Source organism: Aethalodelphis obliquidens, unplaced genomic scaffold (genome assembly GCF_003676395.1).
Source record: "Aethalodelphis obliquidens isolate GAN/ISIS:26980383/991018 unplaced genomic scaffold, ASM367639v1 scaffold5, whole genome shotgun sequence".
Taxonomy (NCBI): Eukaryota; Metazoa; Chordata; class Mammalia; order Artiodactyla; family Delphinidae; genus Aethalodelphis; species Aethalodelphis obliquidens.
The window spans coordinates 76022840-76045053 of NW_020837949.1; the positions used below are offsets into that span (position 1 = coordinate 76022840).

Here is a 22214-nt window from a genome sequence, read left to right on the forward strand (position 1 = left end):
CCTGACAGTAACGAAGGCTTAATGTTCATCTTGCTTACCACTTGGTGCCTACCACCCGGATCAGTATATTTTTGAATGAAAGAAAAAATGAAGACCACCCCAGTCATTGTACAAATGGAGAACCTGCTTCCTGCGGAAATAAAAGGACTTAACTTGCCCAAGTTTACACGTTATCCCCATGAAGTAACACCAACAGTAGCAATAATTACAGTTACTACTACTTTCAATAAGCACCACATCTATTGCTTGACAGGCATTCTTCAAGGGCTTTACGTGCATCAACTTATTTAATCCTCATAATAACCTTATGGGTTAGGTATTGTAATTATTTTCATAAAATAGGTGAGAAAACGGAGTCACAAACTGCATCTAAATTTCATTCCCCCTTTCTTCCCCGCCATTTCATGCAAATCCTAATCACCCCAAAATTCGGCCTGAAGTCAGCTAGCTTGGATCCTTACGAAGGGATGCTCCTGGGGCATATCCGTGTGTGTTTGTGTGTGACGCGGGAAGTAGGAAGATTTTAAACACCCGCCGCCGGAAAACAATGTCCTGATGTCCTGGATTTTACTCTGGCTTCCCCCGCTCCCCCGGAGAGCCCCTCCTGGTGGGCCAAGGGGACTGGGGACGGGAGACACCACGAGGGCACCCCGGCCTCTCTCGCGTCATGAGGCTCCCCCCACTCACCTCCCCCGGGGGCCGCTCAGTCCCGCAGGAGCCGCCGGGCAGGGCCGCAGCCCCGCCCGCGCCACCTGCTCCAGGGCTCCCGCATCCCCGCCCCGCGTCCCGCCCCCGCGCCGCGCCCGCGCCCCGCGGTCCCTCCCTCCGGCGTGACGGGAGCACGGGCGCCGGCCGCCCGGGCCGCGAGCGCAGCAGAGCTGACAGCGGGCAGCCGGGCAGGGGGCGAGCGAGTGGCGAGCCGAGCGCGCAGCACTCGCGGTACGGGAGCCGGAGCGCGCCCCACTCGGGGAGGCTGCCTTCTTGCCGGCCGGCGGGCCGACCACAGCGGGACGGAGATGCTGCTCCTCCGCCCGGGGCCGACGCGGGGGAGGGGCCGGGGGCGGCCGGCCGGGGCTCCCCGCTGCGGGCTCTCGCCTCCCTGGAGCCCCGCCTGGATCTGCTGTTGGGCGCTCGCCGGCTGTCAAGCGGCCTGGGCTGGGGACCTGCCCTCCTCCTCCGGCCGCCCGCTTCCTCCTTGCTTGGAGGTGAGCCGCACCTGGTCTTTTACCTGGAGTTTGAGGGGGAGGGGCGAGGAGGGCGCGGGAGCTGTGGGGTGAGGGTCGTGCCCGTTTACTGCTCTCTGCCTCTTTCCTTCCTTGGAGGACCGTGCTTTTCGTTTGTTTCCAGGGATGAAGTTACCCGCCCCGGGAAGCTGGCCGAGAGAGGGTGTGTGGCTTTGCTGGCTTTTGGGGGGTGCGTTTCGCGCTCCTGGTGTTTTGAGGGCTCTGAAGGACTTTGCGGCGCCGTCTTGGAGTGCCAGGCTTGAGGACCTGGGGCCGAGGGAGAGCTTTCAGCAAGGGCAGGGGACTGGGGAAGCTTCGCCAGTGGGATTTGGAGACCCCTCACTTCACAGCTTTTCCAGAGAGCCAGATACGTCCGCCGAGGGCGTCCCGCTCCCCTCCCCCTCCCTCCACTCCCCAGTGTGTACAAACCCCTTCCTCCTCTTCCCCAGCTCTCAGCTTCCAGATGAGGCCCTGGGGACTTGCTAAGCCAGTGTGTGGTGTCACTTGGCATCCTTCTGGCAAAACGTGGATGTGAATTAGGAAGAAAAAAGTATTTAGGGAAGAGGTGGGTTGGTGATCTAGGAAATTAGAAAAGACAGAGTGAATATGCTCCTTTTGGGAGATGTTCATCACCTGGGATGAAGCATTGCTACTGTGTGTTTTAAAGTTTGAGATTATTGTTGATATATAGCCAAGAAAGGTAAATTATAGGTGATGTGATTTTTTTCCCTGCTTTTAGGAGAACTGGACTTAACAATGCCAAAAATTTACAAGGGGTGTCATTGGTACTTGTATTGGGTGTTTATCTTTCCCTTTAGTGTTCCAGAAAGTGCATCCTCTTAATGAAAATCAATGAAGGGAAGGAAGCAACATTTCTGACCTACTTTGAGTGATTATGTTGGGGAGGATATGAGGAGTGGTTACGGTTTTTAGGGAGATTGCTAAGAATCAGGGTGATGGGTCATTTTAATTTAACATAGCAAAATGGGTTAGCTAATAGCCCCTCTGGGAAACAAGACCAGAGCTTGTTCCTTTGTGTCACTTTTGAATTTTACCCAGGCTTGAATTATAGAATATCCGCGTTCTAGACATCGTCCATCATCCATGCATTTCACCTTCCTCTCCCATGGTCTCAGTCCCAGGACAGACTGAAATGAAAGAGAATCAGATCAAAGGCATGTGTGCGAGCACACAATAGTGTTATAATTGGGGAAATCAGGGCAAGCACTCAGTGAACAGCTGTGTTTAATTTCAGAGTTTATTAGTATAATTAGTTGTTTAATCTGTATTCTCCTATCACCTGGGAATAGTCCATTCTTCCACAGAATGCTGCTTCTTGGGCATCTTCAGAATGAATAGTAACAGGACAAACTTAAAACCTTGCCTCCAGCCCCCAGTCCCAATATGCAAAACCTATTGTTTTTTTCCTGAAGTGAAAAGTCTTAAGATTCTTGTAAAATTAATTCTTAGTATTGGAGACTCTACTTGAAACAGGTGAAAGTCAGGGCCAGTGGGGGTGATGCTTGGCCACTATAGCTAGACTGATCCTTTAGGTGAGCACATGTTCTACCCCTGTATACCCAGGCAGAATGGAGTAAGAGTCTGCCACCCGAGACAAATCTTGAAACCAGAGGCAGGGAGATGGCGGAAGGTTCTGGAAGGCTGTGTTCAATTAATTGTACTGACTTTAGAAATTGCATGCGACTCAGTTCCTTGAGGTTTCAATTTTGAATTTATGGAAATAAATAAAATATATGGGAGGATGCTCTGGAGCCTGTGTGTGACTAGTTGTGTTTTTAGAAAGGTGATGCACAGATCCAGTTATATTCTTCCTTATGACTGACAAACAGTTGGAAGATGATGGAGAGTTAGAGGTTCCTTTGGACATAGGAGGGGCCAAGGGGCTGAATCTGCTTCTGGGCATCCCGTCTAACCCACTGAGCTAATTAACAGAGTTGATCATTGTTCCTCTCTGTTTTTAAGAGGAATGTGAGAAGGGCAGGTGTTTTTCAGGTGTTGAGGGTAAGGGTCTGCTTCTGCTTACTGGTAGGGAGGGTCCTTCCTCTGAGATACAGCTATGGAAATGTGGGCCAAACTCCTGTGAGCTAAGACATAGTTAAAATAACTCTCTGGTGCCCACTCCTGCCGGTGTATCCCTTTCCCCTCTTTAGTAACAGAAAAGGACATGAATGCCCTTACAATGCCCCACGTAAGGGACAGCACCACGTGGAGGGGAAGACAGCGAAAACCGTGAAAGTGAGGGTTCTGAGGCTGGAAACTAAAGCCAACTCTTTTTCTTTTTTTCCCCCCCCGGTATGTGGGCCTCTCACTGTTGTGGCCTCTCCCGTTGTGGAGCACAGGCTCCGGATGTGCAGGTTCAGCGGCCATGGCTCATGGGCCGAGCCGCTCCGCAGCACGTGGGATCTTCCCGGACCGGGGCACGAACCCGTGTCCCCTGCATTGGCAGGTGAACTCTCAACCACTGTGCCACCAGGGAAGCCCAAAGCCAACTCTTAATAACAGGAGAGGATGTTGAAGGGAAAATCCGCAGGTAATTCTAAGCCTCATTGCTGCCAGTAGTTTTAGTCTCGTCCTCATTTATCAGTATTTTTATAAAAGTAATCACGTTTAACTAAGTTACAGGGACTCTCATTTTCCTTGCCTGGTAAGCAGCAAAAGGGGAAGGACCAGAAGCAGAGAAAATTGGCCTGGGAGAAATCTAGTTATGATTGCCTGAGTTCAGAAAAGAGGCCCTTCCAAAAGACAGCTGGGATGTGGGTAAAGTTTCCCTTAGATTCTTTGCAGAGGATTGGACTCTGGGGTGAAACTCAAATATAATACAGCTTCCTTTGTCAAAGTCATTGGATTATGGAGCTGAAAAGGGAAGAAAAATGATTACTTTGGAAGGCTCAGCTGGGGATACAGTCAGCAGGGTGGACATACAAGCACAAACAGGAAGGGGAGACGGCAATAAAAGTACAGTCAGTGTGCCAGCGGTTGAAGGACAACAATAGGATATGACTTTGATAAATGGTGTTTAAGCAAAAAAAAAAAAAAATGAGGACTGGATATCAGAAAGTACAGAATTTTCTTCAAACTGTTTATGGGGGAACTTATGAAGGATAAATATCCTCTGGGTATCTACTTTTCACTTGTAAAATGATAGTAATAAAAAGGGACCTGCCTGTCTCTATTGTGAGGATAAGATGGATGAAGATAAGTTAAAGGAAAATAAATTACACACACACACACACACACACATACACATACACATACACATATGAGATTTGATGATTGCTAGATTAGCAGACCTCGATCCTGATGTTTCAGGAAGGGTCTACAATGAGACTTCAGAGGTTCAGAGGATAGGCTTATCCAAGAGTTGAATGCAATGGAATTTTTGACTCATTGAAGAAGAGGACTTAATGGGGCTGCCAGAGGAAAAGAAGGATAAAAGCCAACAGATGAATCAGAGTTGGAGTAAGGTATTAGAAGATAGACTGCGTGAGAGAGAAGTGCATGAAAAGAACAGAACTAAGTGGATTATGTATGCATTATTTAAATTTGGAAAATTAAATCACAAACTAGCTTGATTCTTAGTGCACTTCTCTACAGTCCTGCGTAATATGATTCTATTGGTCTCTCTGAATCTTGATTCAATGATGACTTGCTTTGCCAACAGTTTTCATTCCACAGTTACTGAGCTTAAACTATGTGCCAGGTGAAATGTCAGCTGATGAGAAATTACAGATTAAAAAAATAAAATTTAATTGGCTAAGGATGAGCCAGATATGTAAACTAACATTTGCAGTGAAGTGAGATTTGGTGCTATGAGAGCAAACGGGGGCCCTAAGTCTAGTGGGGAGGATGTGAAACGGCCCTGTAGAGGAGGTGAGTGAGCCTGGAATGACGGGTAGGAATTTGCCAAGCAAACAAGGGTCAGATGTGAGGTTGCGCTGGTTTGGGGGAAAGATATTTCTGACGTAGAGCAGAGGTTGAAAATGGCAGAAGCACAGAACAGTTATGCTGTAACTAGTTATAACTGGAGTGCTGCGTGCTACGAGGAGCTTAATGAGATATGAGGCTGAGAGGCAGGCGGAAGCCTGATCATAGGGGACCTTCTGTCGTGATAAGAAGCTGGTCTTCATTTGGTAGGTGATAGGGAGCAATAGAAGGATTTAAGAGTCAGGAGTGGGCTTCCATGGTGGCGCAGTGGTTGAGAGTCCGCCTGCCGATGCAGGGGACACGGGTTCGTGCCCCGGTCCGGGAAGATCCCACGTGCCGTGGAGCGGCTGGGCCCGTGAGCCATGGCCGCTGAGCCTGCGTGTCCGGAGCCTGTGCTCCGCAATGGGAGAGGCCACAACAGTGAGAGGCCCGCGTACCGCAAAAAAAAAAAAAAAAAGAATCAGGAGTAATGCAATATACTTTAGTTAGGCAACAGTATGGAGGTCACATGAGAGGGGTGGGAAATAGAAAGAGGTGAGACCTGCCGGGAGCAATTGTAAGAGTGCAGGTAAAGGATGACAGAACCTCAGTTGATGAGCAGCAGTGAAAATGGAAAAGAGGGATGATGTTAGAAGATAGAATTGACAGTGGGTGGATGTGGAGGCTGAGGGAATGGAAGGTTCTGCCTTGTCTAGAGGATGTACCTGCACCCTCTGTGAGGAAGATGAGATAAGGAGCTTGGTTCCGGAGAGCTGACTTCTAGAGAGTTCAGTAGGCAGGTAGCAGATCCAGCTGGCTCAGGGCACGGTCTGGGCCGGTGTGGAGATACAGGAATCACTTGAATGAAAGGCAAGGTTGACACTGCTGGATTGGATGGGATCATCCAGGGAGTGAGGACAAAGGATGAAAGATAGAACTTGGGTTTTTACCAACATTAAATGGGGCAGGAACCAAGCAGCCCACAGAGGTGACATGTAAGGAATGGCAAGTTTCAGGGAAATGCAACAGTGTAGTTATGGGGGAAGGGAGAAATGCCTTTGATGAAGAAAGGGGTTGGTTGTGTTGTCAGTGGTCAAGAAATTCGAATGAGATGAGACCTGAAAAGACAAGATTGAGTTTGGCAGTTAGCTCCCTGATTCTTAACGCCCCAGTAGTTCCTGTGGAGGTATTAACTGGGGGGTGAGGCAGTAGTGATAGAGTAGATTTTATTATTATAGCCTTCCGAGATTTGGTAAGAATTTGGGTCTTCCGTGTCCACATAAGTCAGTAGACTTGTAAATGGTCATATCTTCTGTTTTAGACTTTGATGGGCATAGCTGAGAAGTAACCTTTAGCCTTTCTGCAGGAAGTCTCTGAAGGTCATGGGCTGTGGGTTAAGGGGTTAGAGATTCGAAAGCCACACTGTTGCTGCAGAAGTTAGGACTTGGCCTCTGTTTTCAAGCCGTTAACATAATTAATCTTGCCTGTCATGCTTGTGAAGGTGAATTTTCCATTTCAAGTTCTTATGCTCAGAACCATTTCTCATGTTTTAGGCAAATGTGAGCAAGTATTCACACCATCAATATTTACAATGTAAAACCAAGAGTTGACAGATCTGTGAAGTGTCATATTTTAGCGCAGGGGATGGAAATAGCAGAGCATAGTATAGAGCGGCACATATTCCTATTAGAGGGTATTCGGCAGTGCCTTGAATCTTAGAGTAATTCTGGCTTGTCAGAAAACACCAGTTAAATTTTGGTGGCCTTTTCCTTCCCCAGGAAGAAACCGTGGCTAATTCTTATCCCTTTATGCCTTTCTTAATCGAAGTTATATGTAATATTTCAACATTAAACACATGTTTATTAGGTACTCGTGTACCAGGTGCTAGCACTAAAATGTTGAATAAAATGTGTGGTCCTTCCCCATACTGAGCTGTATAATCTCATGTGGGCAGACTCAAAACAACACCACCTATCAGGTGATTCCATCTGTCATAAGCTCTGTGATGGGAACTGTGTGCAGTCGGCGTGTATAGCCTTTTTAGTCTGGTTGGGGTGGGAGGGGTTCCCAAGGAAAAGATGTTTAAGCTAAGACCCAAAGCATGAGTAGGAGGTTGTGTGTGGTGGTTATAGAACGCCTCATCCAGAGGAAGCCTTTTGGCCTAGGTCAGTTCCTCTAACCTTCCCAGGGAAAGAGACAGATGTTCTCTTCTCTTCCCTGGTTCCCAGTCCCAGCCCATTGTTTGCTCTTGGGCAGCCATACACTGTCCTACAAAGGCTTTTGCACATGCAGGCCCGCTCTGTATAGCTGGGTGAGTGGTACCCACCTGTGGGGTCACGTAAGAGCTGGAATCCAGCCAGCGCTCAGGGTGCCCAGCCAGCTGTCTTGGCACAGGTCTGCATCCATCAGAGGAAGGAGGACCTTTTTCGGAGTCATATGCCCAGAGGGGGTACCATTTTCTAAGTCACTCAAAGGTGCCGTATGCCTTACCAGAGGCTCTGAACACCTGCCCCTCACGCCACCCAACACATAATAGACTCATTAGGGTAGGAATTTCATCCTATTCAGCAAGCAGTGATTAACTGTGTTTTTGTTTAAGGCATTTTGGGGGTTTTAAAAATGAGTAAGGTGCAGGTCCTCTTCTCCGGGAGCACGAATCACTGCCTTGAAAATATCATAGAGTGAGTGGTTTCCACTTTTGTCAGCTATAGAAAGGAATTGATCTTTATAATGCATTTAATCCTAATTGACAACTTCTCTCTTTTTTTTTTAAACATCTTTATTGGAGTATAATTGCTTTACAATGGTGTGTTAGTTTCTGCTTTATAACAAAGTGAATCATCTGTACATATACATATATCCCCATATCTGACACCTTCTCTTAATTGTAGCAGATTTAAGACTCTGAAACAAAAGCCCAGTGATCAGAATATATTGAAGTTTATTCTCAAGTCAGTTTATGGCTCTGGAGTTCAGGATACTATTTAACTTGTTCAAAACTTCACTTTTATGAAGTTCTTTTCCCTTCGTCAGTGGTTCTCAAAGTGTGATCCTAAGACCAGGACTGTCAACATTCCCCAGGCAGTTGTTAGAAATGCAAGTTCTTAGGCCCCGTACACACGCTCCTGAATCAGAAACTCTGGGATTGAGGCCCAGCAATCTGTCACAGCCAGCTCTCCAGGGGCTTGATTACAAGGCATGCTGGAGTTGGAGACCACTGCCCTAGGTATAAAGTGAGGGATACAGTTTAGTTGTGTGAAACACCTGTTTTATTGCTAAAATTCCTTCAACTGTAACCCTTTCTGACTTCCTGCTTCTGCAGGGCATGTTAGAAACTCCTAAAATAATCCCATCAAATGGAGCTTGAGCTCCTTCCCCAACCATGAAGCACATCAGCAAGCGCTACTCAACTATCTTCTATACGCCAGGTAAGAGGCAAGATGCTGGTGATAACACAGGATGCAGAGGATATGGTCACCCCTCTCTAGGAGCTTACAGCCTGAGAAAAGAAGCGAACATGGAAATGATTAAGTACCTCTCTCTGAGATAGACATTAGAATAGAAAACATGGTAATATTAAGAGGGTATGGCTAACCTTCTTGGTAAATGTTTTCCAGTGTTTGTTACTTATGGGGGAGGACTGTTGTTTACGTTTTGCTCCAACTGCAAAGCATCTCCTTGTTATAGTAGAAGTAGTCTTGAAGGTCACTGAAGAACTTATTCTGATCTGAGCCCTGTGTGGCCTTGAGCAAATGAACCTCTTTGAGTCTTTCTGCATCTGCAGGTGGAGATAGTAACTTCTGCCTTACCCCCATTAGAGTTGCTGTAAGGATCAAGCTAATGTATTTGAAGATGCTTTGTAAATTTTAATGCACTGCCATATATTATTATTCTTGTGTAAGCTAAGAACACTGTTTCTAAGGGGATGGATTGAGGTGTGAAAGGACTGGGATGTGGGTAGGAAAATTTATTTACTGGCAAAAGCGTTTTATAGGTGTATTTTTTCTAACGATGGAAGTTGTGCATTGTGAAGAGTTTAGAGGAGCAAAGGTATAAAAAAAAGAAATGTCAGTTCTAATTCTTCCACTTAAGGATATCTTGCATTTAATGTTTCAGCACATTTCCTACCTATATAGTTTTTCCTTTTTTTTTTCTTTGCGGTATGCGGGCCTCTCACTGTTGTGGCCTCTCCCGTTGCGGAGCACAGTCTCCGGACACGCAGGCTCAGCGGCCATGGCTCACGGGCCCAGCTGCTCCACGGCATGTGGGATCTTCCCGGACCGGGGCACGAACCTGTGTCCCCTGCATCAGCAGGCGGACTCTCAACCACTGCGCCACCAGGGAAGCCCTATTTTTTCCTTTTTAAAAACCATGAGTGAGTGCATATTTTATGGATAAGTTGTATCTTTTCCTCTTATTGTAAGCATTTCCCAATGACATTAATGTTTCTTTATAAGTATTTTGGTAATATTTATGAAATATTTTAATACGTGATATATTGCAAAATATAGCATGATTTGAATATCTGCCATTGTTTACTTATGAGCCATTCACTTCAGCCTTTCACTGAAAGTGCTCTTTTAGGTCAACAATGACCTCCTCTTTGCTAAGTCCAGCTGTCATTCCTCCCCTTTCCCTGCCTTATTAGAACACTGGACCCAGCTGACTGTTCGTCACTGCGGAAACGTTCACTTGGCTTCAAGCACACCATGCTCTCCTGGTTTTTCTCTTGCTCCACTTTGCCGGTTCTGCCTCGTCTCCCTGACTTCTTTACATGGAGGATTCCCTGCCTCAATCCTTAACCGTCCTATCTTTTCTGTCACCCTGACTCCTCACACTTTTGGTGATGTCATCCAGTCTCTTGGTTTTAAATACCATCTGCATATGGACCACTGTCAAATTTATATCTCCTGCGTGGACCATCCCGTGGCTTCCTGACAAGCACAGCCTCGACGACTCCGCCTGGATAAGTACCTCAAACCTGTCACGTCCAAAACCAAGCTCCTGCCACTGCCCCAAGCCGACTCCAGTGTGGTCTTCCCCATTTCCTTAAATGCCAAGTCCTCCCTTCCAGTAACTCAGGTCTCAAACTCTGGACTCTCCCTGACTTCTTTTTCTCCCATGTCTTATATCCAGTCTAGTAGCAAACTCTCTCGTCTCTGCCTTCGAAATAGCCAGAGTCAGAACTTCTCACCCCTTGGCCTGTACCGTCTGGGCCACAGCGCCATAGTATCTTGCCTGGATTATGGCTGTAACTTTCCATCTTGATCTCCAGTTAGAGTTCAGCAGAGCAGTCAAGAGGTCCCATTAAACATAAGTCAAAAGCTGTTATCTTTTGCTCAGAGCTCTTCTAAGGCCTGGTTCAGAACAAAGCTCTGATGGTGGCTTGCAGGCCTAACATGATCTGGCCTCCTTTAAGCCTCGATTGTCATCTTACTACTCCCTCTGTTCTTCACTCTGCTTCAGCCTCCCCGGTCTCCTTGTTCTTTACAAAACGTGTTATGGAAGCTCTTTCTCAGGGTTTCTGCCCTGGTTCTTTCCTCTGCCTGCAGCTCTCTTCTCAGGTATCTGCTTGCCTTTCTCCCTCATGTCCTTAAGGTTTCTACTCAGTTGTCATCTTTTCATAAGATGGCCACCTCCTTGAAATTGCAGCCTCTTCCTGTCTATCCCCATTTCATGCTTTTGTTTTTCTCCGTAGTACTTTTCAGCATCCATCATAATATACATTTAAATTAGTTATTGATAATTTGCTTTTATGAGCCCACTCTCAGCAAAGATCCATAAAGACAAGGCAATCCCTCCCTCCCTCCCTCCTTTCCTTCCTTCCTTCCTTCCTTCCTTCCTTCCTTCCTTCCTTCCTTCCTTCCTTCCTTCCTTCCTTCCTTCCTTTCTTCCATCCATCCATCCATCCATCCTCCCTTCCCCCCTCCCTTCTTCCCTTCCTCCTTTCCTGTTTCTTTTTTTAAATAAGCTACTGTATCCCTACCACCTCAAACAGTGCCTGGCACTGTGTTGAATGAATGAGTAAATTTAATTTTGGGCACTTAGATTGTTTTGAATTCTTTGTAGTATAAAAAGGTCATCATAAGCAGCAACACAGAATGTTGTCTGAATTTCTGATTCTTGAAGATAAAATTGAAGCAGAAATCTTAGGTTGAAAAATATGAGCTATACCCTAGCCAACAGTGAAAAGTGTTATTTATTTATTTTAAAAATTTATTTATTTACTAATTTTTTAATTGATGTATATAGTTGATTTACAATTTTGTTATGTATGTATGTATCTTTTTTGTATATGTATATATGTATGTATTTAATTTATTTTTGTATATGAAAAAATATTTTTTTCAGATTCTCTTCCCTTATAGATTATTACAAAATATTGAGTATAGTTCCCTGTGCTATACAGTAGGTCCTCGTTGGTTATCTATTTTGTATATAGTAGTATGCATATGTTAATCCCAAACTCCTCATTTATCCTTTCCCCCCTTTCCCATTTGGTAACCATAAGTTTGTTTTCTATGTCTGTGAAAAACTTATTTATCAATATTAATTTGATGGTGGAAAATGCTATCTCACTGGTGTAATTTACATTTCTTTAATCACTGCTGAGGGTCAGTATTTTTTATGTGACTTAGCTTTTTGTATTTCACTTTCTGTGGAATTTCTGTTTAGGTGTTTTCACTTACATATAATATATATAATATATGAAGTCTTTCATGTGATTGGCTAAGAAAAATCGTGAAGCAACTGCAAAGGGATCAAGAATTCTCGGACTTCGGTTGAGTCTTTGTTCTAAGAGTGTGCTTCTGAAATTTCAAGACAGCCCTACTTCATTCTGTTACTTCTTTTTCAGTGGCCATTCATATGTTAATTTGTTCCTGTGGCATTTAATGAGTTCACGTCATGTATTTCTCTCATAGGTAAACTAATAATACGGAAGTCTATGATTATAGTAGAGATGGGTTAAGTGCTGTGGTGGAGTTGTGGACAGAGTTTTGTTTTTTGTTTTTTTGTTTTTTTTTTTTACGGTACGCGGGCCTCTCACTGCTATGGCCTCTCCCGTTGCGGAGCACAGGCTCCGGACGCGCAGGCTCAGCGGCCACGGCTCACGGGCCCAGCCGCTCCGCGGCATGTGGGATCCTCCCGGACCGGGGCACGAACCCGTGTCCCCTGCATCGGCAGGCGGACTCTCAACCACTGCGCCGCCAGGGAAGCCCGGACAGAGTTTTATAGAAGCACAGAGGGAGGGACTGCATCCCACTAAGGAGCCCTGGTCTCAGAGAAGGTGCTGTTTGAGCTGAGTTTGGAAAGATTTCCAGAAGTGCTTTACAGGATGCATAGAGGCCAGCCTATCTCGGTCAAAGAAAACCGATTGTATGACTGCACAGAGGAATTAAATCATAGAACCATTTCACGGGCTAGAGTGAAGGCACTTGGGTGACAATGGCAAGAGATGGCTAGATTATGAGGAAGGTAGAGACTGAGGGTTTTGTGAGAAAAGCTTTGGGGACCACTGACATCAGATTATTCTGTTTGCGAGTGGAGGGATATAAAAGGGGAGTAATACTGGAGACAGGAAGATCAGTTAGGGGATGTTGCCTCTCTCACGGGGAAGAAAGAAATGTCAGAGCTAAGCAAAGGACAGAATGGGGGGTAGGTTAGGTGATGGATTTGACAGCTGAGTGATAAATTTCAGTCTACCCGACTTCTAGGGTTTTTGCCTTGGGCCGCTTGGTAGACGCTCTGCCTTTCATTGAGACTGAAAATTTAGGAAGTGAATGAGGCTGCTGGAAGAAAGAGGATGAGTTCATTATTGGCATCCTGAGTTTAAAGTGCTCTCCCAGAGACAGGTGGATGTTCGGAAGTGTAACCAAGAGGTGACTTGGGAGCCAGGGGCACATAAGAGGTAGTTGAAGCCAGTGGTGTTGATGGGGTCACCTAGGCTGTGAGGCACCACGTGTTGAGGAGAGGCCTCAGGGAAACACCAGCATTTAAGAGGCGAGCAGAGCAAGAAACGATTGAGAATGAGACTGGAAAGGCACGACCAGGAGAGAATGATAGCACAGAAACTGGCTAAGGGTCGAAGGGATAGGTGACCAGTAAATCTGCAGTATGATCCAGACACGTGATTCTTGATGTTCGGTTAGGCATTAGAAATATCATATCCTTGTGGACAAGATGCAGAAGTATGTGCTGAATGGTGATATAACTAGGCAGAGTGTTGGATATTTGAACAAATGTACCCTGAGGTTATTAAGTTAAGGACTTGATGCTAAGCTGAAGGAAGTTTTCCAATGTAATACCTTTGGTCTTAGTATCTACTCTCCGTCCTGTTACTGTTCTGCTTTTACTATTGAGTCAGTAGTTTGGTTTTGAGAAGGCTTAACCAAATTTTGTCAAGTCAGAAAGCTGGGAAAGATGCCTAATGAGTTGGAAAGCAGAACTGGGATTCAAATGATTGCAAGAGGTTAGAATAATGGGCAAACATAATTGTTCAAAATGTAGTCTGTCCTTTTTGGTTCTGAAATTCAGATGTTCAAGCATAAGGTGAGGAATTCTTGCTTAAAAGTAATTTTGAAGCCACAGATGTCCTGTAGCTGCTAAAAGCAATGATGGGCTGGTGGGAGGGTTCCTAATTTCTATTAATATGAGCAGAGTGCTTGGCTCATAGAAAGTGGACACTTAACAGGTCAGTAATACAACTTAGGTGCAATATTTGAAGAGGGACATTGAAATAGGGAGATTTTGGTTTAAGGTGTGAATTAGGAAGATGAACTATTTCGAGAGTATCTCCACATACCTGAGGATTGATCAAAGGAACTGAGGCTGTTTAGCTTGAAGAAGACTTAAGGGGACCGTAATAGTGAGCTTCAAATAACAGTAAGTACAGTCATGCGTAAGGGGCATTGGTATAATGCTCATTTAGAGGACAAGATTAGGTAGGGTTAGTGGGTAATAGATAGAAGAAAGAAGAATTTAGTTCGTCCAAGAAGATGTTTTATATCTGTAGAGCCATGTGCTGCTGCTTTGAACTCTGAAAGTTGCAAGGTTCCTGTTTTGTTGGGACAGACTGCTGTCCTGGATCACTGCTGTCCTGAGTCAGAACTGTTTACTGCACTGTACCTATATTACTGTGGTAGATATAAGGGGCAGTTCAATGAATGTATACACATTCCTCCTGTAACAGGTGAGAAGATAAATCTTTCTCCTTGGTGATTTAATCTTAGGACACATTCTTTCTTAATCTGTCATCCTTAGCACTGTATTCTAAGATTGCTACATCGTAAACATAAAGCAATGCCCTTTGATATTTAACATTCTAAAATTGAGAATGGGAGGAATTGGCCATTTGAAATGTAAGTTTAGCACAGACTGCACTATGATAATTCTTGGGCCTATCAATAAAGCATACTAGGAGATAACTCAAGCCAAGATAATCAGTAGATGCTTAAGTAGATCTGAGCTTGGTACCCTAGCAAGGGCTTCGCTAGCTAAACAGCAGATAAATGCTAACATCACTTGCGCTAACATTTTTTTTATGGTTTCACTTTTCACATTTGACCTTTTTAAAATGAAAAGCAGTATATGTGCATTTTATTTATTTTTTAAAATAAATTTATTGATTTTATTTATTTATTTTTGTCTGCGTTGGGTCTTCGTTGCCGTGTGCGGGCTTTCTCTAGTTCCGGAGAGCGAGCAGGGCCTTCTCTTCGTTGCGGTGCGCGGGCTTCTCATTGTGATGGCTTCTCTTGTTGCGGAGCATGGGCTCAAGGCACGCGGGCTTCAGTATTTGTGGCACACGGGCTCAGTAGTTGTGGCTCACGGGCTCTAGAGCGCAGGCTCAGTAGTTGTGGCGCACGGGCTTAGTTGCTCCACAGCATGTGGGATCTTCCTGGACCAGGGCTTGAACCTGTGTCCCCTGCATTGGCAGGCGGATTCTTAACCACTGCGCCACCAGCCATATGTGCATTTTAGAAAAGTGAAGTAATAAAACCCCCCTTAATTGCACTGAATAAGCACACCACTCAATATCTTAGTATTTGTAATAGGAATAACATATAAAAAGAGGAATAGCCAGGTACAGTTTAAAGGCATTTCATGTATTAACTCACTTACCCAGTCCTCCAGACTCTGATGAGCTCAGTCCTAATACTTGTTGCGGGGTTAAATTACTGTGAGCCCCGGCTAACCCCCACAGTGTCCACGCTCTTAACCATCTGGCTCTACTGCCTCTATCACATATATCAGATATCTTAGCATATATTTCATTATGAATTTACATGTATGTTGACAAAATGGGACTATTCTGTATATACAGTTTGATAATTTTTTTTTTTGCATTTAACAGTATGCTGTGAACTTATTCCCACGTTTTAATTCATGTAGAATTTTATTCAGTGCTTGTTGTCAGGTAGACCTTGGACTTTATTTTCTGAATAGCCCGTTTTCACAAATAGTGTTCAAACAATCCATAATCCATCCTTTCTCCAATGATTTGTTTTCTATACCATTTATCGTATGTGGGTGTGTGTGTATATATGCACACACACATATATACACACACATATATATCTTTATAATCTATTCTATGTATAACATATGGCATATTATATAGACACACAAACATTTATTTGACATCTTTTGGGCTACTTTATATCTATTGATTTTTTTGTACCAAGATTGCTCACAGAGTTTTTGTTTGTTTGTTTTTTTGCGGTACGCAGGCCTCTCACTGCTGTGGCCTCTCCCGCCGCGGAGCACAGGCTCCGGACGCGCAGGCCCAGCGGCCACGGCCCACGGACCCAGCCGCTCTGCGGCACGTGGGATCTTCCCGGACCGGGGCATGAACCCGTGTCCCCTGCATCGGCAGGCGGACTCTCAACCACTGCGCCACCAGGGAAGCCCGCTCACAGAGTTTTATAATATGATTTTATACAATACTTTTGCTTTTCTTTCCAGGATTTCTTAGCTGTTCTCGCTCCTTTGAGTCTTCCAGTTCAACTTTAGAAAAATTTTGAAAAATTAAAAAAAAAATTCTCCCTGGAATTTTCTCTTGGATTCTGTTAAATCTCTTCATTTATTTGGGAAAAAATGTCATCTTTACAGTATTATTTTCATATTTGAAGGTAGAATCTGCTTCAGTGTTTGAAGCATTCTGTGTTTTTCACCAGCACAGTCTTTGTATACCTATTTTTTTGTTACTGTTTTCTGTGGCAGTTTCCCTACCATTTTACCTTTTGATTTTTTCCCTGTGTTGAAAAGCCGTTGTGTTTTGAAAATTAACTGCATACCTAGTCTCTTACAAAGCAGCCTTGTTAATTCTAGTATTTTGTCAGTTAATTATCTTTGATTTTCTTGATAACAAGTGCCATTTATTGAGCAATTAAATGTGTAAAACACTTTATATTAACAGTAATCCCGGGCTTCCCTGGTGGCGCAGTGGTTAAGAATCTGCCTGCCAATGCAGGTCACACGGGTTCGAGCCCTGGTCCGGGAAGATCCTACATGCCGTGGAGCAACTGAGCCCGTGCGCCACAACTACTGAGACTGCTCTCTAGAGCCTGCGAGCCACAACTACTGAGCCCGTGTGCCACAACTACTGAAGCCCGCGTGCCTAGAGCCAGTGCTCGCAGAAAGAGAAGCCACCACAGTGAGAAGCCCGCGCAACACATCAAAGAGTAGCCCCCGCTTGCCACAACTAGAGAAAGCCCGCGTGCAGCAATGAAGACCCAACACAGTAATAAATAAATAAATTTTAAAAAGAAAAGAATCATCTTGCAAGAATAATTAAAAAAAAAAAAAAACAGTAACCCTCACAGCAATCCATGCCTCTGCTTTTAGAGATGAGGAAACTGAAGGTGAAAGGCAGTTAATAACTTGCAAAAGATGACAAAACTAGTGAGCCATGAGGCTGGGATGTATTTGTCTCCAGAGACCTCATTGAACCCCACAGAACCCCACTGCCTTCCACTCTGCCTACACAGAACTGGTCTGTACTTACAGCTCTCTACAGCTGCTTCCAAGAGGCTATGTACTGAATCTTATTAAGGTACACCAAGCAGCTATTTATAATTTTTTTCTCCTTTAGTCAATCATTTTCAGACTGTTCCTTTTTCTCAAGGTATTAATCCCCTTTTCCTGTGTTTCAGAAATCCACCATCTCCTCCAGGGCAGTTGTTAGTGTTGCACGTGTCTTCACCAGGGGCGCTCCCTATTCCACTGAGTTTAACCCACACACAGCTGTGTGTGTGGCCATTAGTCCTCTTGCCTCTGGGATGAGGTGTCTGTGCAACGTCCCTAGACCAACTTCTGCTGTAAGGCACGTTTTCTTCCCCTGCTGTGCTGATCAACTGAGGGGATCTCGTTCTGTCTATACTAGATTCTTGATTAGGAGAATGTTTTTAGAATTTTAGAGTAACAGAGCTGTCTGTAGTTTTTCCACAGTAAGCAGCACATGACAGGCACTGGACCTAGGGCATGTTCAGCCTCTATCTTTATCTGTATGGTCCTGGAGATGAAATTGAGGGCGAGGGGTGTTAGTCTGATGACATCTTAAACCGGAGACCTGTAAAACTTCGAAAATAAAAGGTCAAACTCTTGTAAGAACAGTATATACCAAAGACAGTTGAGAATAAAAATTGATGGACGGTAGTTCTGTCATTTTACCACACTGTTTTAATGGTTTCCTTTCCTTTTTTTTAATTTTTAAATTTAATTTAATTTATTTTTTTATACAACAGGTTCTTATTAGTCATCCATTTTATACACATCAGTGTATACATGTCAGCCCCAATTGCCCAATTCATCACACCACCACCACCATGCTGCTTCCCTCCCTTGGTGTCCATACGTTTGTTCTCTGCATCTGTGTCTCAACTTCTGCCCTGCAGACTGGTTCATCTGTACCATATTTCTAGGTTCCACATATATGTGTTAATATACGATATTTGTTTTTCTGACTGACTTCACTCTGTATGACAGTCTCTAGATCCATCCACGTCTCAACAAATGACCCAATTTCGTTCCTTTTTATGGCTGAGTAATATTCCATTGTATATAGGTACCACATCTTTATCCATTCACTGTTGATGGGCATTTAGGTTGCTTCCATGTCCTGGCTATTGTAAATAGTGCTGCAATGAACATTGGGGTGCATGCATCTTTTTGAATTATGGTTTTCTCAGGGTATATGCCCAGTAGTGGGATTGCTGGATCATATGGTAATTCTATTTTTAGTGTTTTAAGGAAGCTCCATACTGTTCTCCATAGTGGTTGTATCAATTTACATTCCCACCAACAGTGCAAGAGGGTTCCCTTTGGTCCACACCCTCTCCAGCATTTGTTGTTTGTAGAATTTCTGATGATGCCCGTTTTGACTGGTGTGAGGTGATACCTCACTGTAGTTTTGCATTTCTCTAATAATTAGTGATGTTGAGCAGCTTTTCATGTGCTTCTTGGCAATCTGTATGTCTTCTTTGGAGAAATGTGTATTTAGGTCTTCTCTCCATTTTCGGATTAGTTGTTTCTTTTTTTTAATATTGAGCTACATGAGCTGTTTATATATTTTGTAGATTAATCCCTTGTCCGTTGATTGATTTGTAAATATTTTCTCCCATTCTGAGGGCTGTCTTTTTGTCTCGTTTATGGTTTCCTTTGCTGTGCAAAAGCTTTGAAGTTTCACTAGGTCCCGTTTGTTTTTATTTCCGTTACTCTAGGAGGTGAATCAAAAAAGATCTTGCTGTGATATATGTCAAAGAGTGTTCTTCCTATGTTTTCCTCTTAGAGTTTTATAGTGTCCAGTCTTACATTAAGGTCTCTAATCCATGTTGAGTTTATTTTTGTGTATGGTGTTAGGGAGTGTTCTAATTTCATTCTTTTACATGTAGCTGTCCAGTTTTCCTAGCACCACTTATAGAAGGGACTGTCTTTTCTCCATTGTATATCCTTGCCTCCTTTGTCATAGATTAGTTGACCATAGGTGCGTGGGTTTATCTCTGGACTTTCTATCTTGTTCCATTGATCTATGTTTCTGTTTTTGTGCCAGTACCATATTGTCTTGATTACTGTAGCTTTGTAGTATAGTCTGAAGTCAGGGAGTCTGATTGCTCCAGCTCCGCTTTTTTCCCTCAAGACCGCTTTGGCTATTTGGAGTCTTCTGTGTCTCCATACAAATTTTAAGATTTTTTGTTCTAGTTCTGTAAAAAATATCTTTGGTAATTTGATAGGGATTGCATTGAATCTGTAGATTGCTTTGGGTAGTAGAGTCATTTTCACAATATTGATTCTTCCAATCCAAGAACATGGTATATCTCTCCATCTGTTGGTATCATCTTTAATTTCTTTCATCAGTGTCTTATAGTTTTCTCCATACAGGTCTTTTGTCTCCCTAGGCAGGTTTATTCCTAGGTATTTTATTCTTTTTGTTGCAACGGTAAATGGGAGTGTTTCCTTAATTTCTCTTTCAGATTTTTCATCATTAGTGTATAGGAATGCAAGAGATTTCTGTGCATTAATTATGTATCCTGCAACTTTACCAGATTCATTGATTAGCTCTAGTAGTTTTCTGGTGGCATCTTTAGGATTCTCTATGTATAGTATCATGTCATCTGCAAGCAGTGACAGTTTTACTTCTTCTTTCCCAATTTGTATTCCTTTTATTTCTTTTTTTTTTTCTCTGATTGCCATGGCTAGGACTTCCAAAACTTTGTTGAATAGTGATGAGAGTGGATATCCTTGTCTCGATCCTGATCTTAGAGGAAATGCTTTCAGTTTTTCACCATTGAGAATGATGTTTGCTGTGGGTTTGTCATATATGGCCTTTATTATGTTGAGGTAGGTTCCTTCTATTCCCACTTTTTGGAGAGTTTTTTTTTTATCATAAATGGGTGTTGAATTTTGTCAAAAGCTTTTTCTGCATCTATTGAGATGATCATATGTTTTTTCTTCTTCAATTTGTTAATATGGTATATCACATTGATTGATTTGCATATATTGAAGAATCCTTGCATCCCTGGGATAAATCCCATTTGATCATGGTATATGATCCTTTTAATGTGTTGTTGGATTCTGTTTGCTAGTATTTTGTTGAGGATTTTTACATCTATATTCATCAGTGATATTGGTCTGTAATTTTCTTTTTTTGTAGTATCTTTGGTTTTGGTGTCAGGGTGATGATGGCCTCATAGAATGAGTTTGGGAGTGTTCCTTCCTCTGCAATTTTTTGGAAGAGTTTGAGAAGGATGGGTGTTAGGTCTTCTCTAAATGTTTGATAGAATTCACCTGTGAAGCCACCTGGTCCTGGGCTTTCGTTTGTTGTAAGATTTTTAATCACAATTTCAATTTCATTACTTGTGATTGGTCTGTTCATATACTCTATTTCTTCCTGGTTCAGTCTTGGAAGGTTATACCTTTCTTAGAATTTGTCCATTTCTTCTAGGTTATCCATTTTATTGGCATAGAGTTTCTTGTAGTAGTCTCTTAGGATGCTTTGTGTTTCTGCAGTGTCTGTTGTAACTTCTCCTTTTCCATTTCTAATTTTATTGATTTGAGTCCTCTCCCTCTTTTTCTTGATGAGTCTGATACTGGTTTATCAGTTTGGTTTATCTTCACAAAGAACCAGCTTTTAGTTTTATTGATCTTTGCTGTTGTTTTCTTTGTTTTTATTTCATTTATTTCTGCTCTGATTTTCTGATATCTTTCCTTCTGCTAACTTTGGGTTTTGTTTGTCCTTCTTTCTCTAGTTCCTTTAGGTGTAAGGTTAGATTGTTTATTTGAGATTTTTCTTGTTTCCTGAGGTAGGCTCGTATAGCTATAAACTTCCCTCTTAGAACTGCTTTTGCTGCCTCCCATAGGTTTTGGATCGTCGTGTTTTCGTTGTCATTTGTCTCTAGGTATTTTTTGATTTCCTCTTTGATTTCTTCAGTGATCTCTTGGTTATTTAGTAACGTATTGTTTAGCCTCCATGTGTTTGTGTGTTTTACGTTTTTTTCCCTTAATTCATTTCTAATCTCATAGCATTGTGGTCAGAAAAGATGCTTGATATGATTTCAGTTTTCTTAAATTTACTGAGGCTTGATTTGTGACCTAAGATGTGATCTGTCCTGGAGAATGTTCCATGAGCACTTGCGAAGAAAGTGTAATCTGCTGTTTTTGGATGGAATGTCCTATAAATATCAATTAAATCTATCTGGTCTGTTGTGTCATTTAAAACTTCTATTTCCTTATTAATTTTTTGTTTGGATGATCTGTCCATTGGTGTAAGTGAGATGTTAAAGTTCCCCACTATTATTGTGTTACTGTCAATTTCCTCTTTTAGAGCTGTTAGCAATTACCTTATGTATTGAGGTGCTCCTATGTTGGGTGCATATATGTTTATAATTGTTATATCTTCTTCTTGGATTGATCCCTTGATCATTATGTAATGTCCTTCCTTGTCTCTTGTAGCATTCTTTAAAGTCTATTTGATCTGATATGAGTATTGCTACTCCAGCTTTCTTTTGATTTCCATTTGCCTGGAATATCTTTTTCCATCCACTCACTTTCAGTCTGTATGTGTCCCTAGGTCTGAAGTGGGTCTCTTGTAGACAGCATATATATACGTTTTGTTTTTGTATCCATTCAGCAAACCTGTGTCTTTTAGTTGGAGCATTTAATCCATTCATGTTTAAGGTAATTATCAATATGTATGTTCCTATGACCATTTTCTTGATTGTTTTGTTTTTGTAGGTCCTTTTCTTCTCTTGTGTTTTCCACTTAGAGAAGTTTCTTTAGCATTTGTTGTAGAGCTGGTTTGGTGGTGCTGAATTCTCTTAGCTTTTGCTTGTCTGTAAAGCTTTTGATTTCTCCATTGAATCTGAATGAGATCCTTGCCAGATAGAGTAATCTTGGTTGTAGGTTCTTCCCTTTCATCACTTTACGTATATCATGCCACTCCATTCTGGCTTGTAGAGTTTCTGATGAGAAATCAGCTGTTAACCTTATCGGAGTTCCCTTGTATGTTATTTGTCGTTTTTCCCTTGCTGTTTTCAATAATTTTTCTGTGTCTTTAATTTTTTCCAGTTTGAT

The 22214-nt window shown here is 43.0% G+C and overlaps 1 protein-coding gene across 3 annotated transcripts in view; it reads left to right on the forward strand.

Moving 5' to 3' along the window:
* The first annotated feature begins 826 nt into the window (after window positions 1-826).
* The window catches only part of ELAPOR2 (endosome-lysosome associated apoptosis and autophagy regulator family member 2), a 186070-nt gene continuing 164682 nt past the window's right edge, over window positions 827-22214 (forward strand). For all 3 annotated transcript variants that reach the window (XM_027102723.1, XM_027102725.1, XM_027102724.1), the window contains exon 1: window positions 827-1205. In XM_027102723.1, the coding sequence (XP_026958524.1) occupies window positions 1017-1205 (189 nt within the window). In that variant the 5' untranslated portion in view covers window positions 827-1016. The remainder of the gene's footprint in view (window positions 1206-22214) is intronic.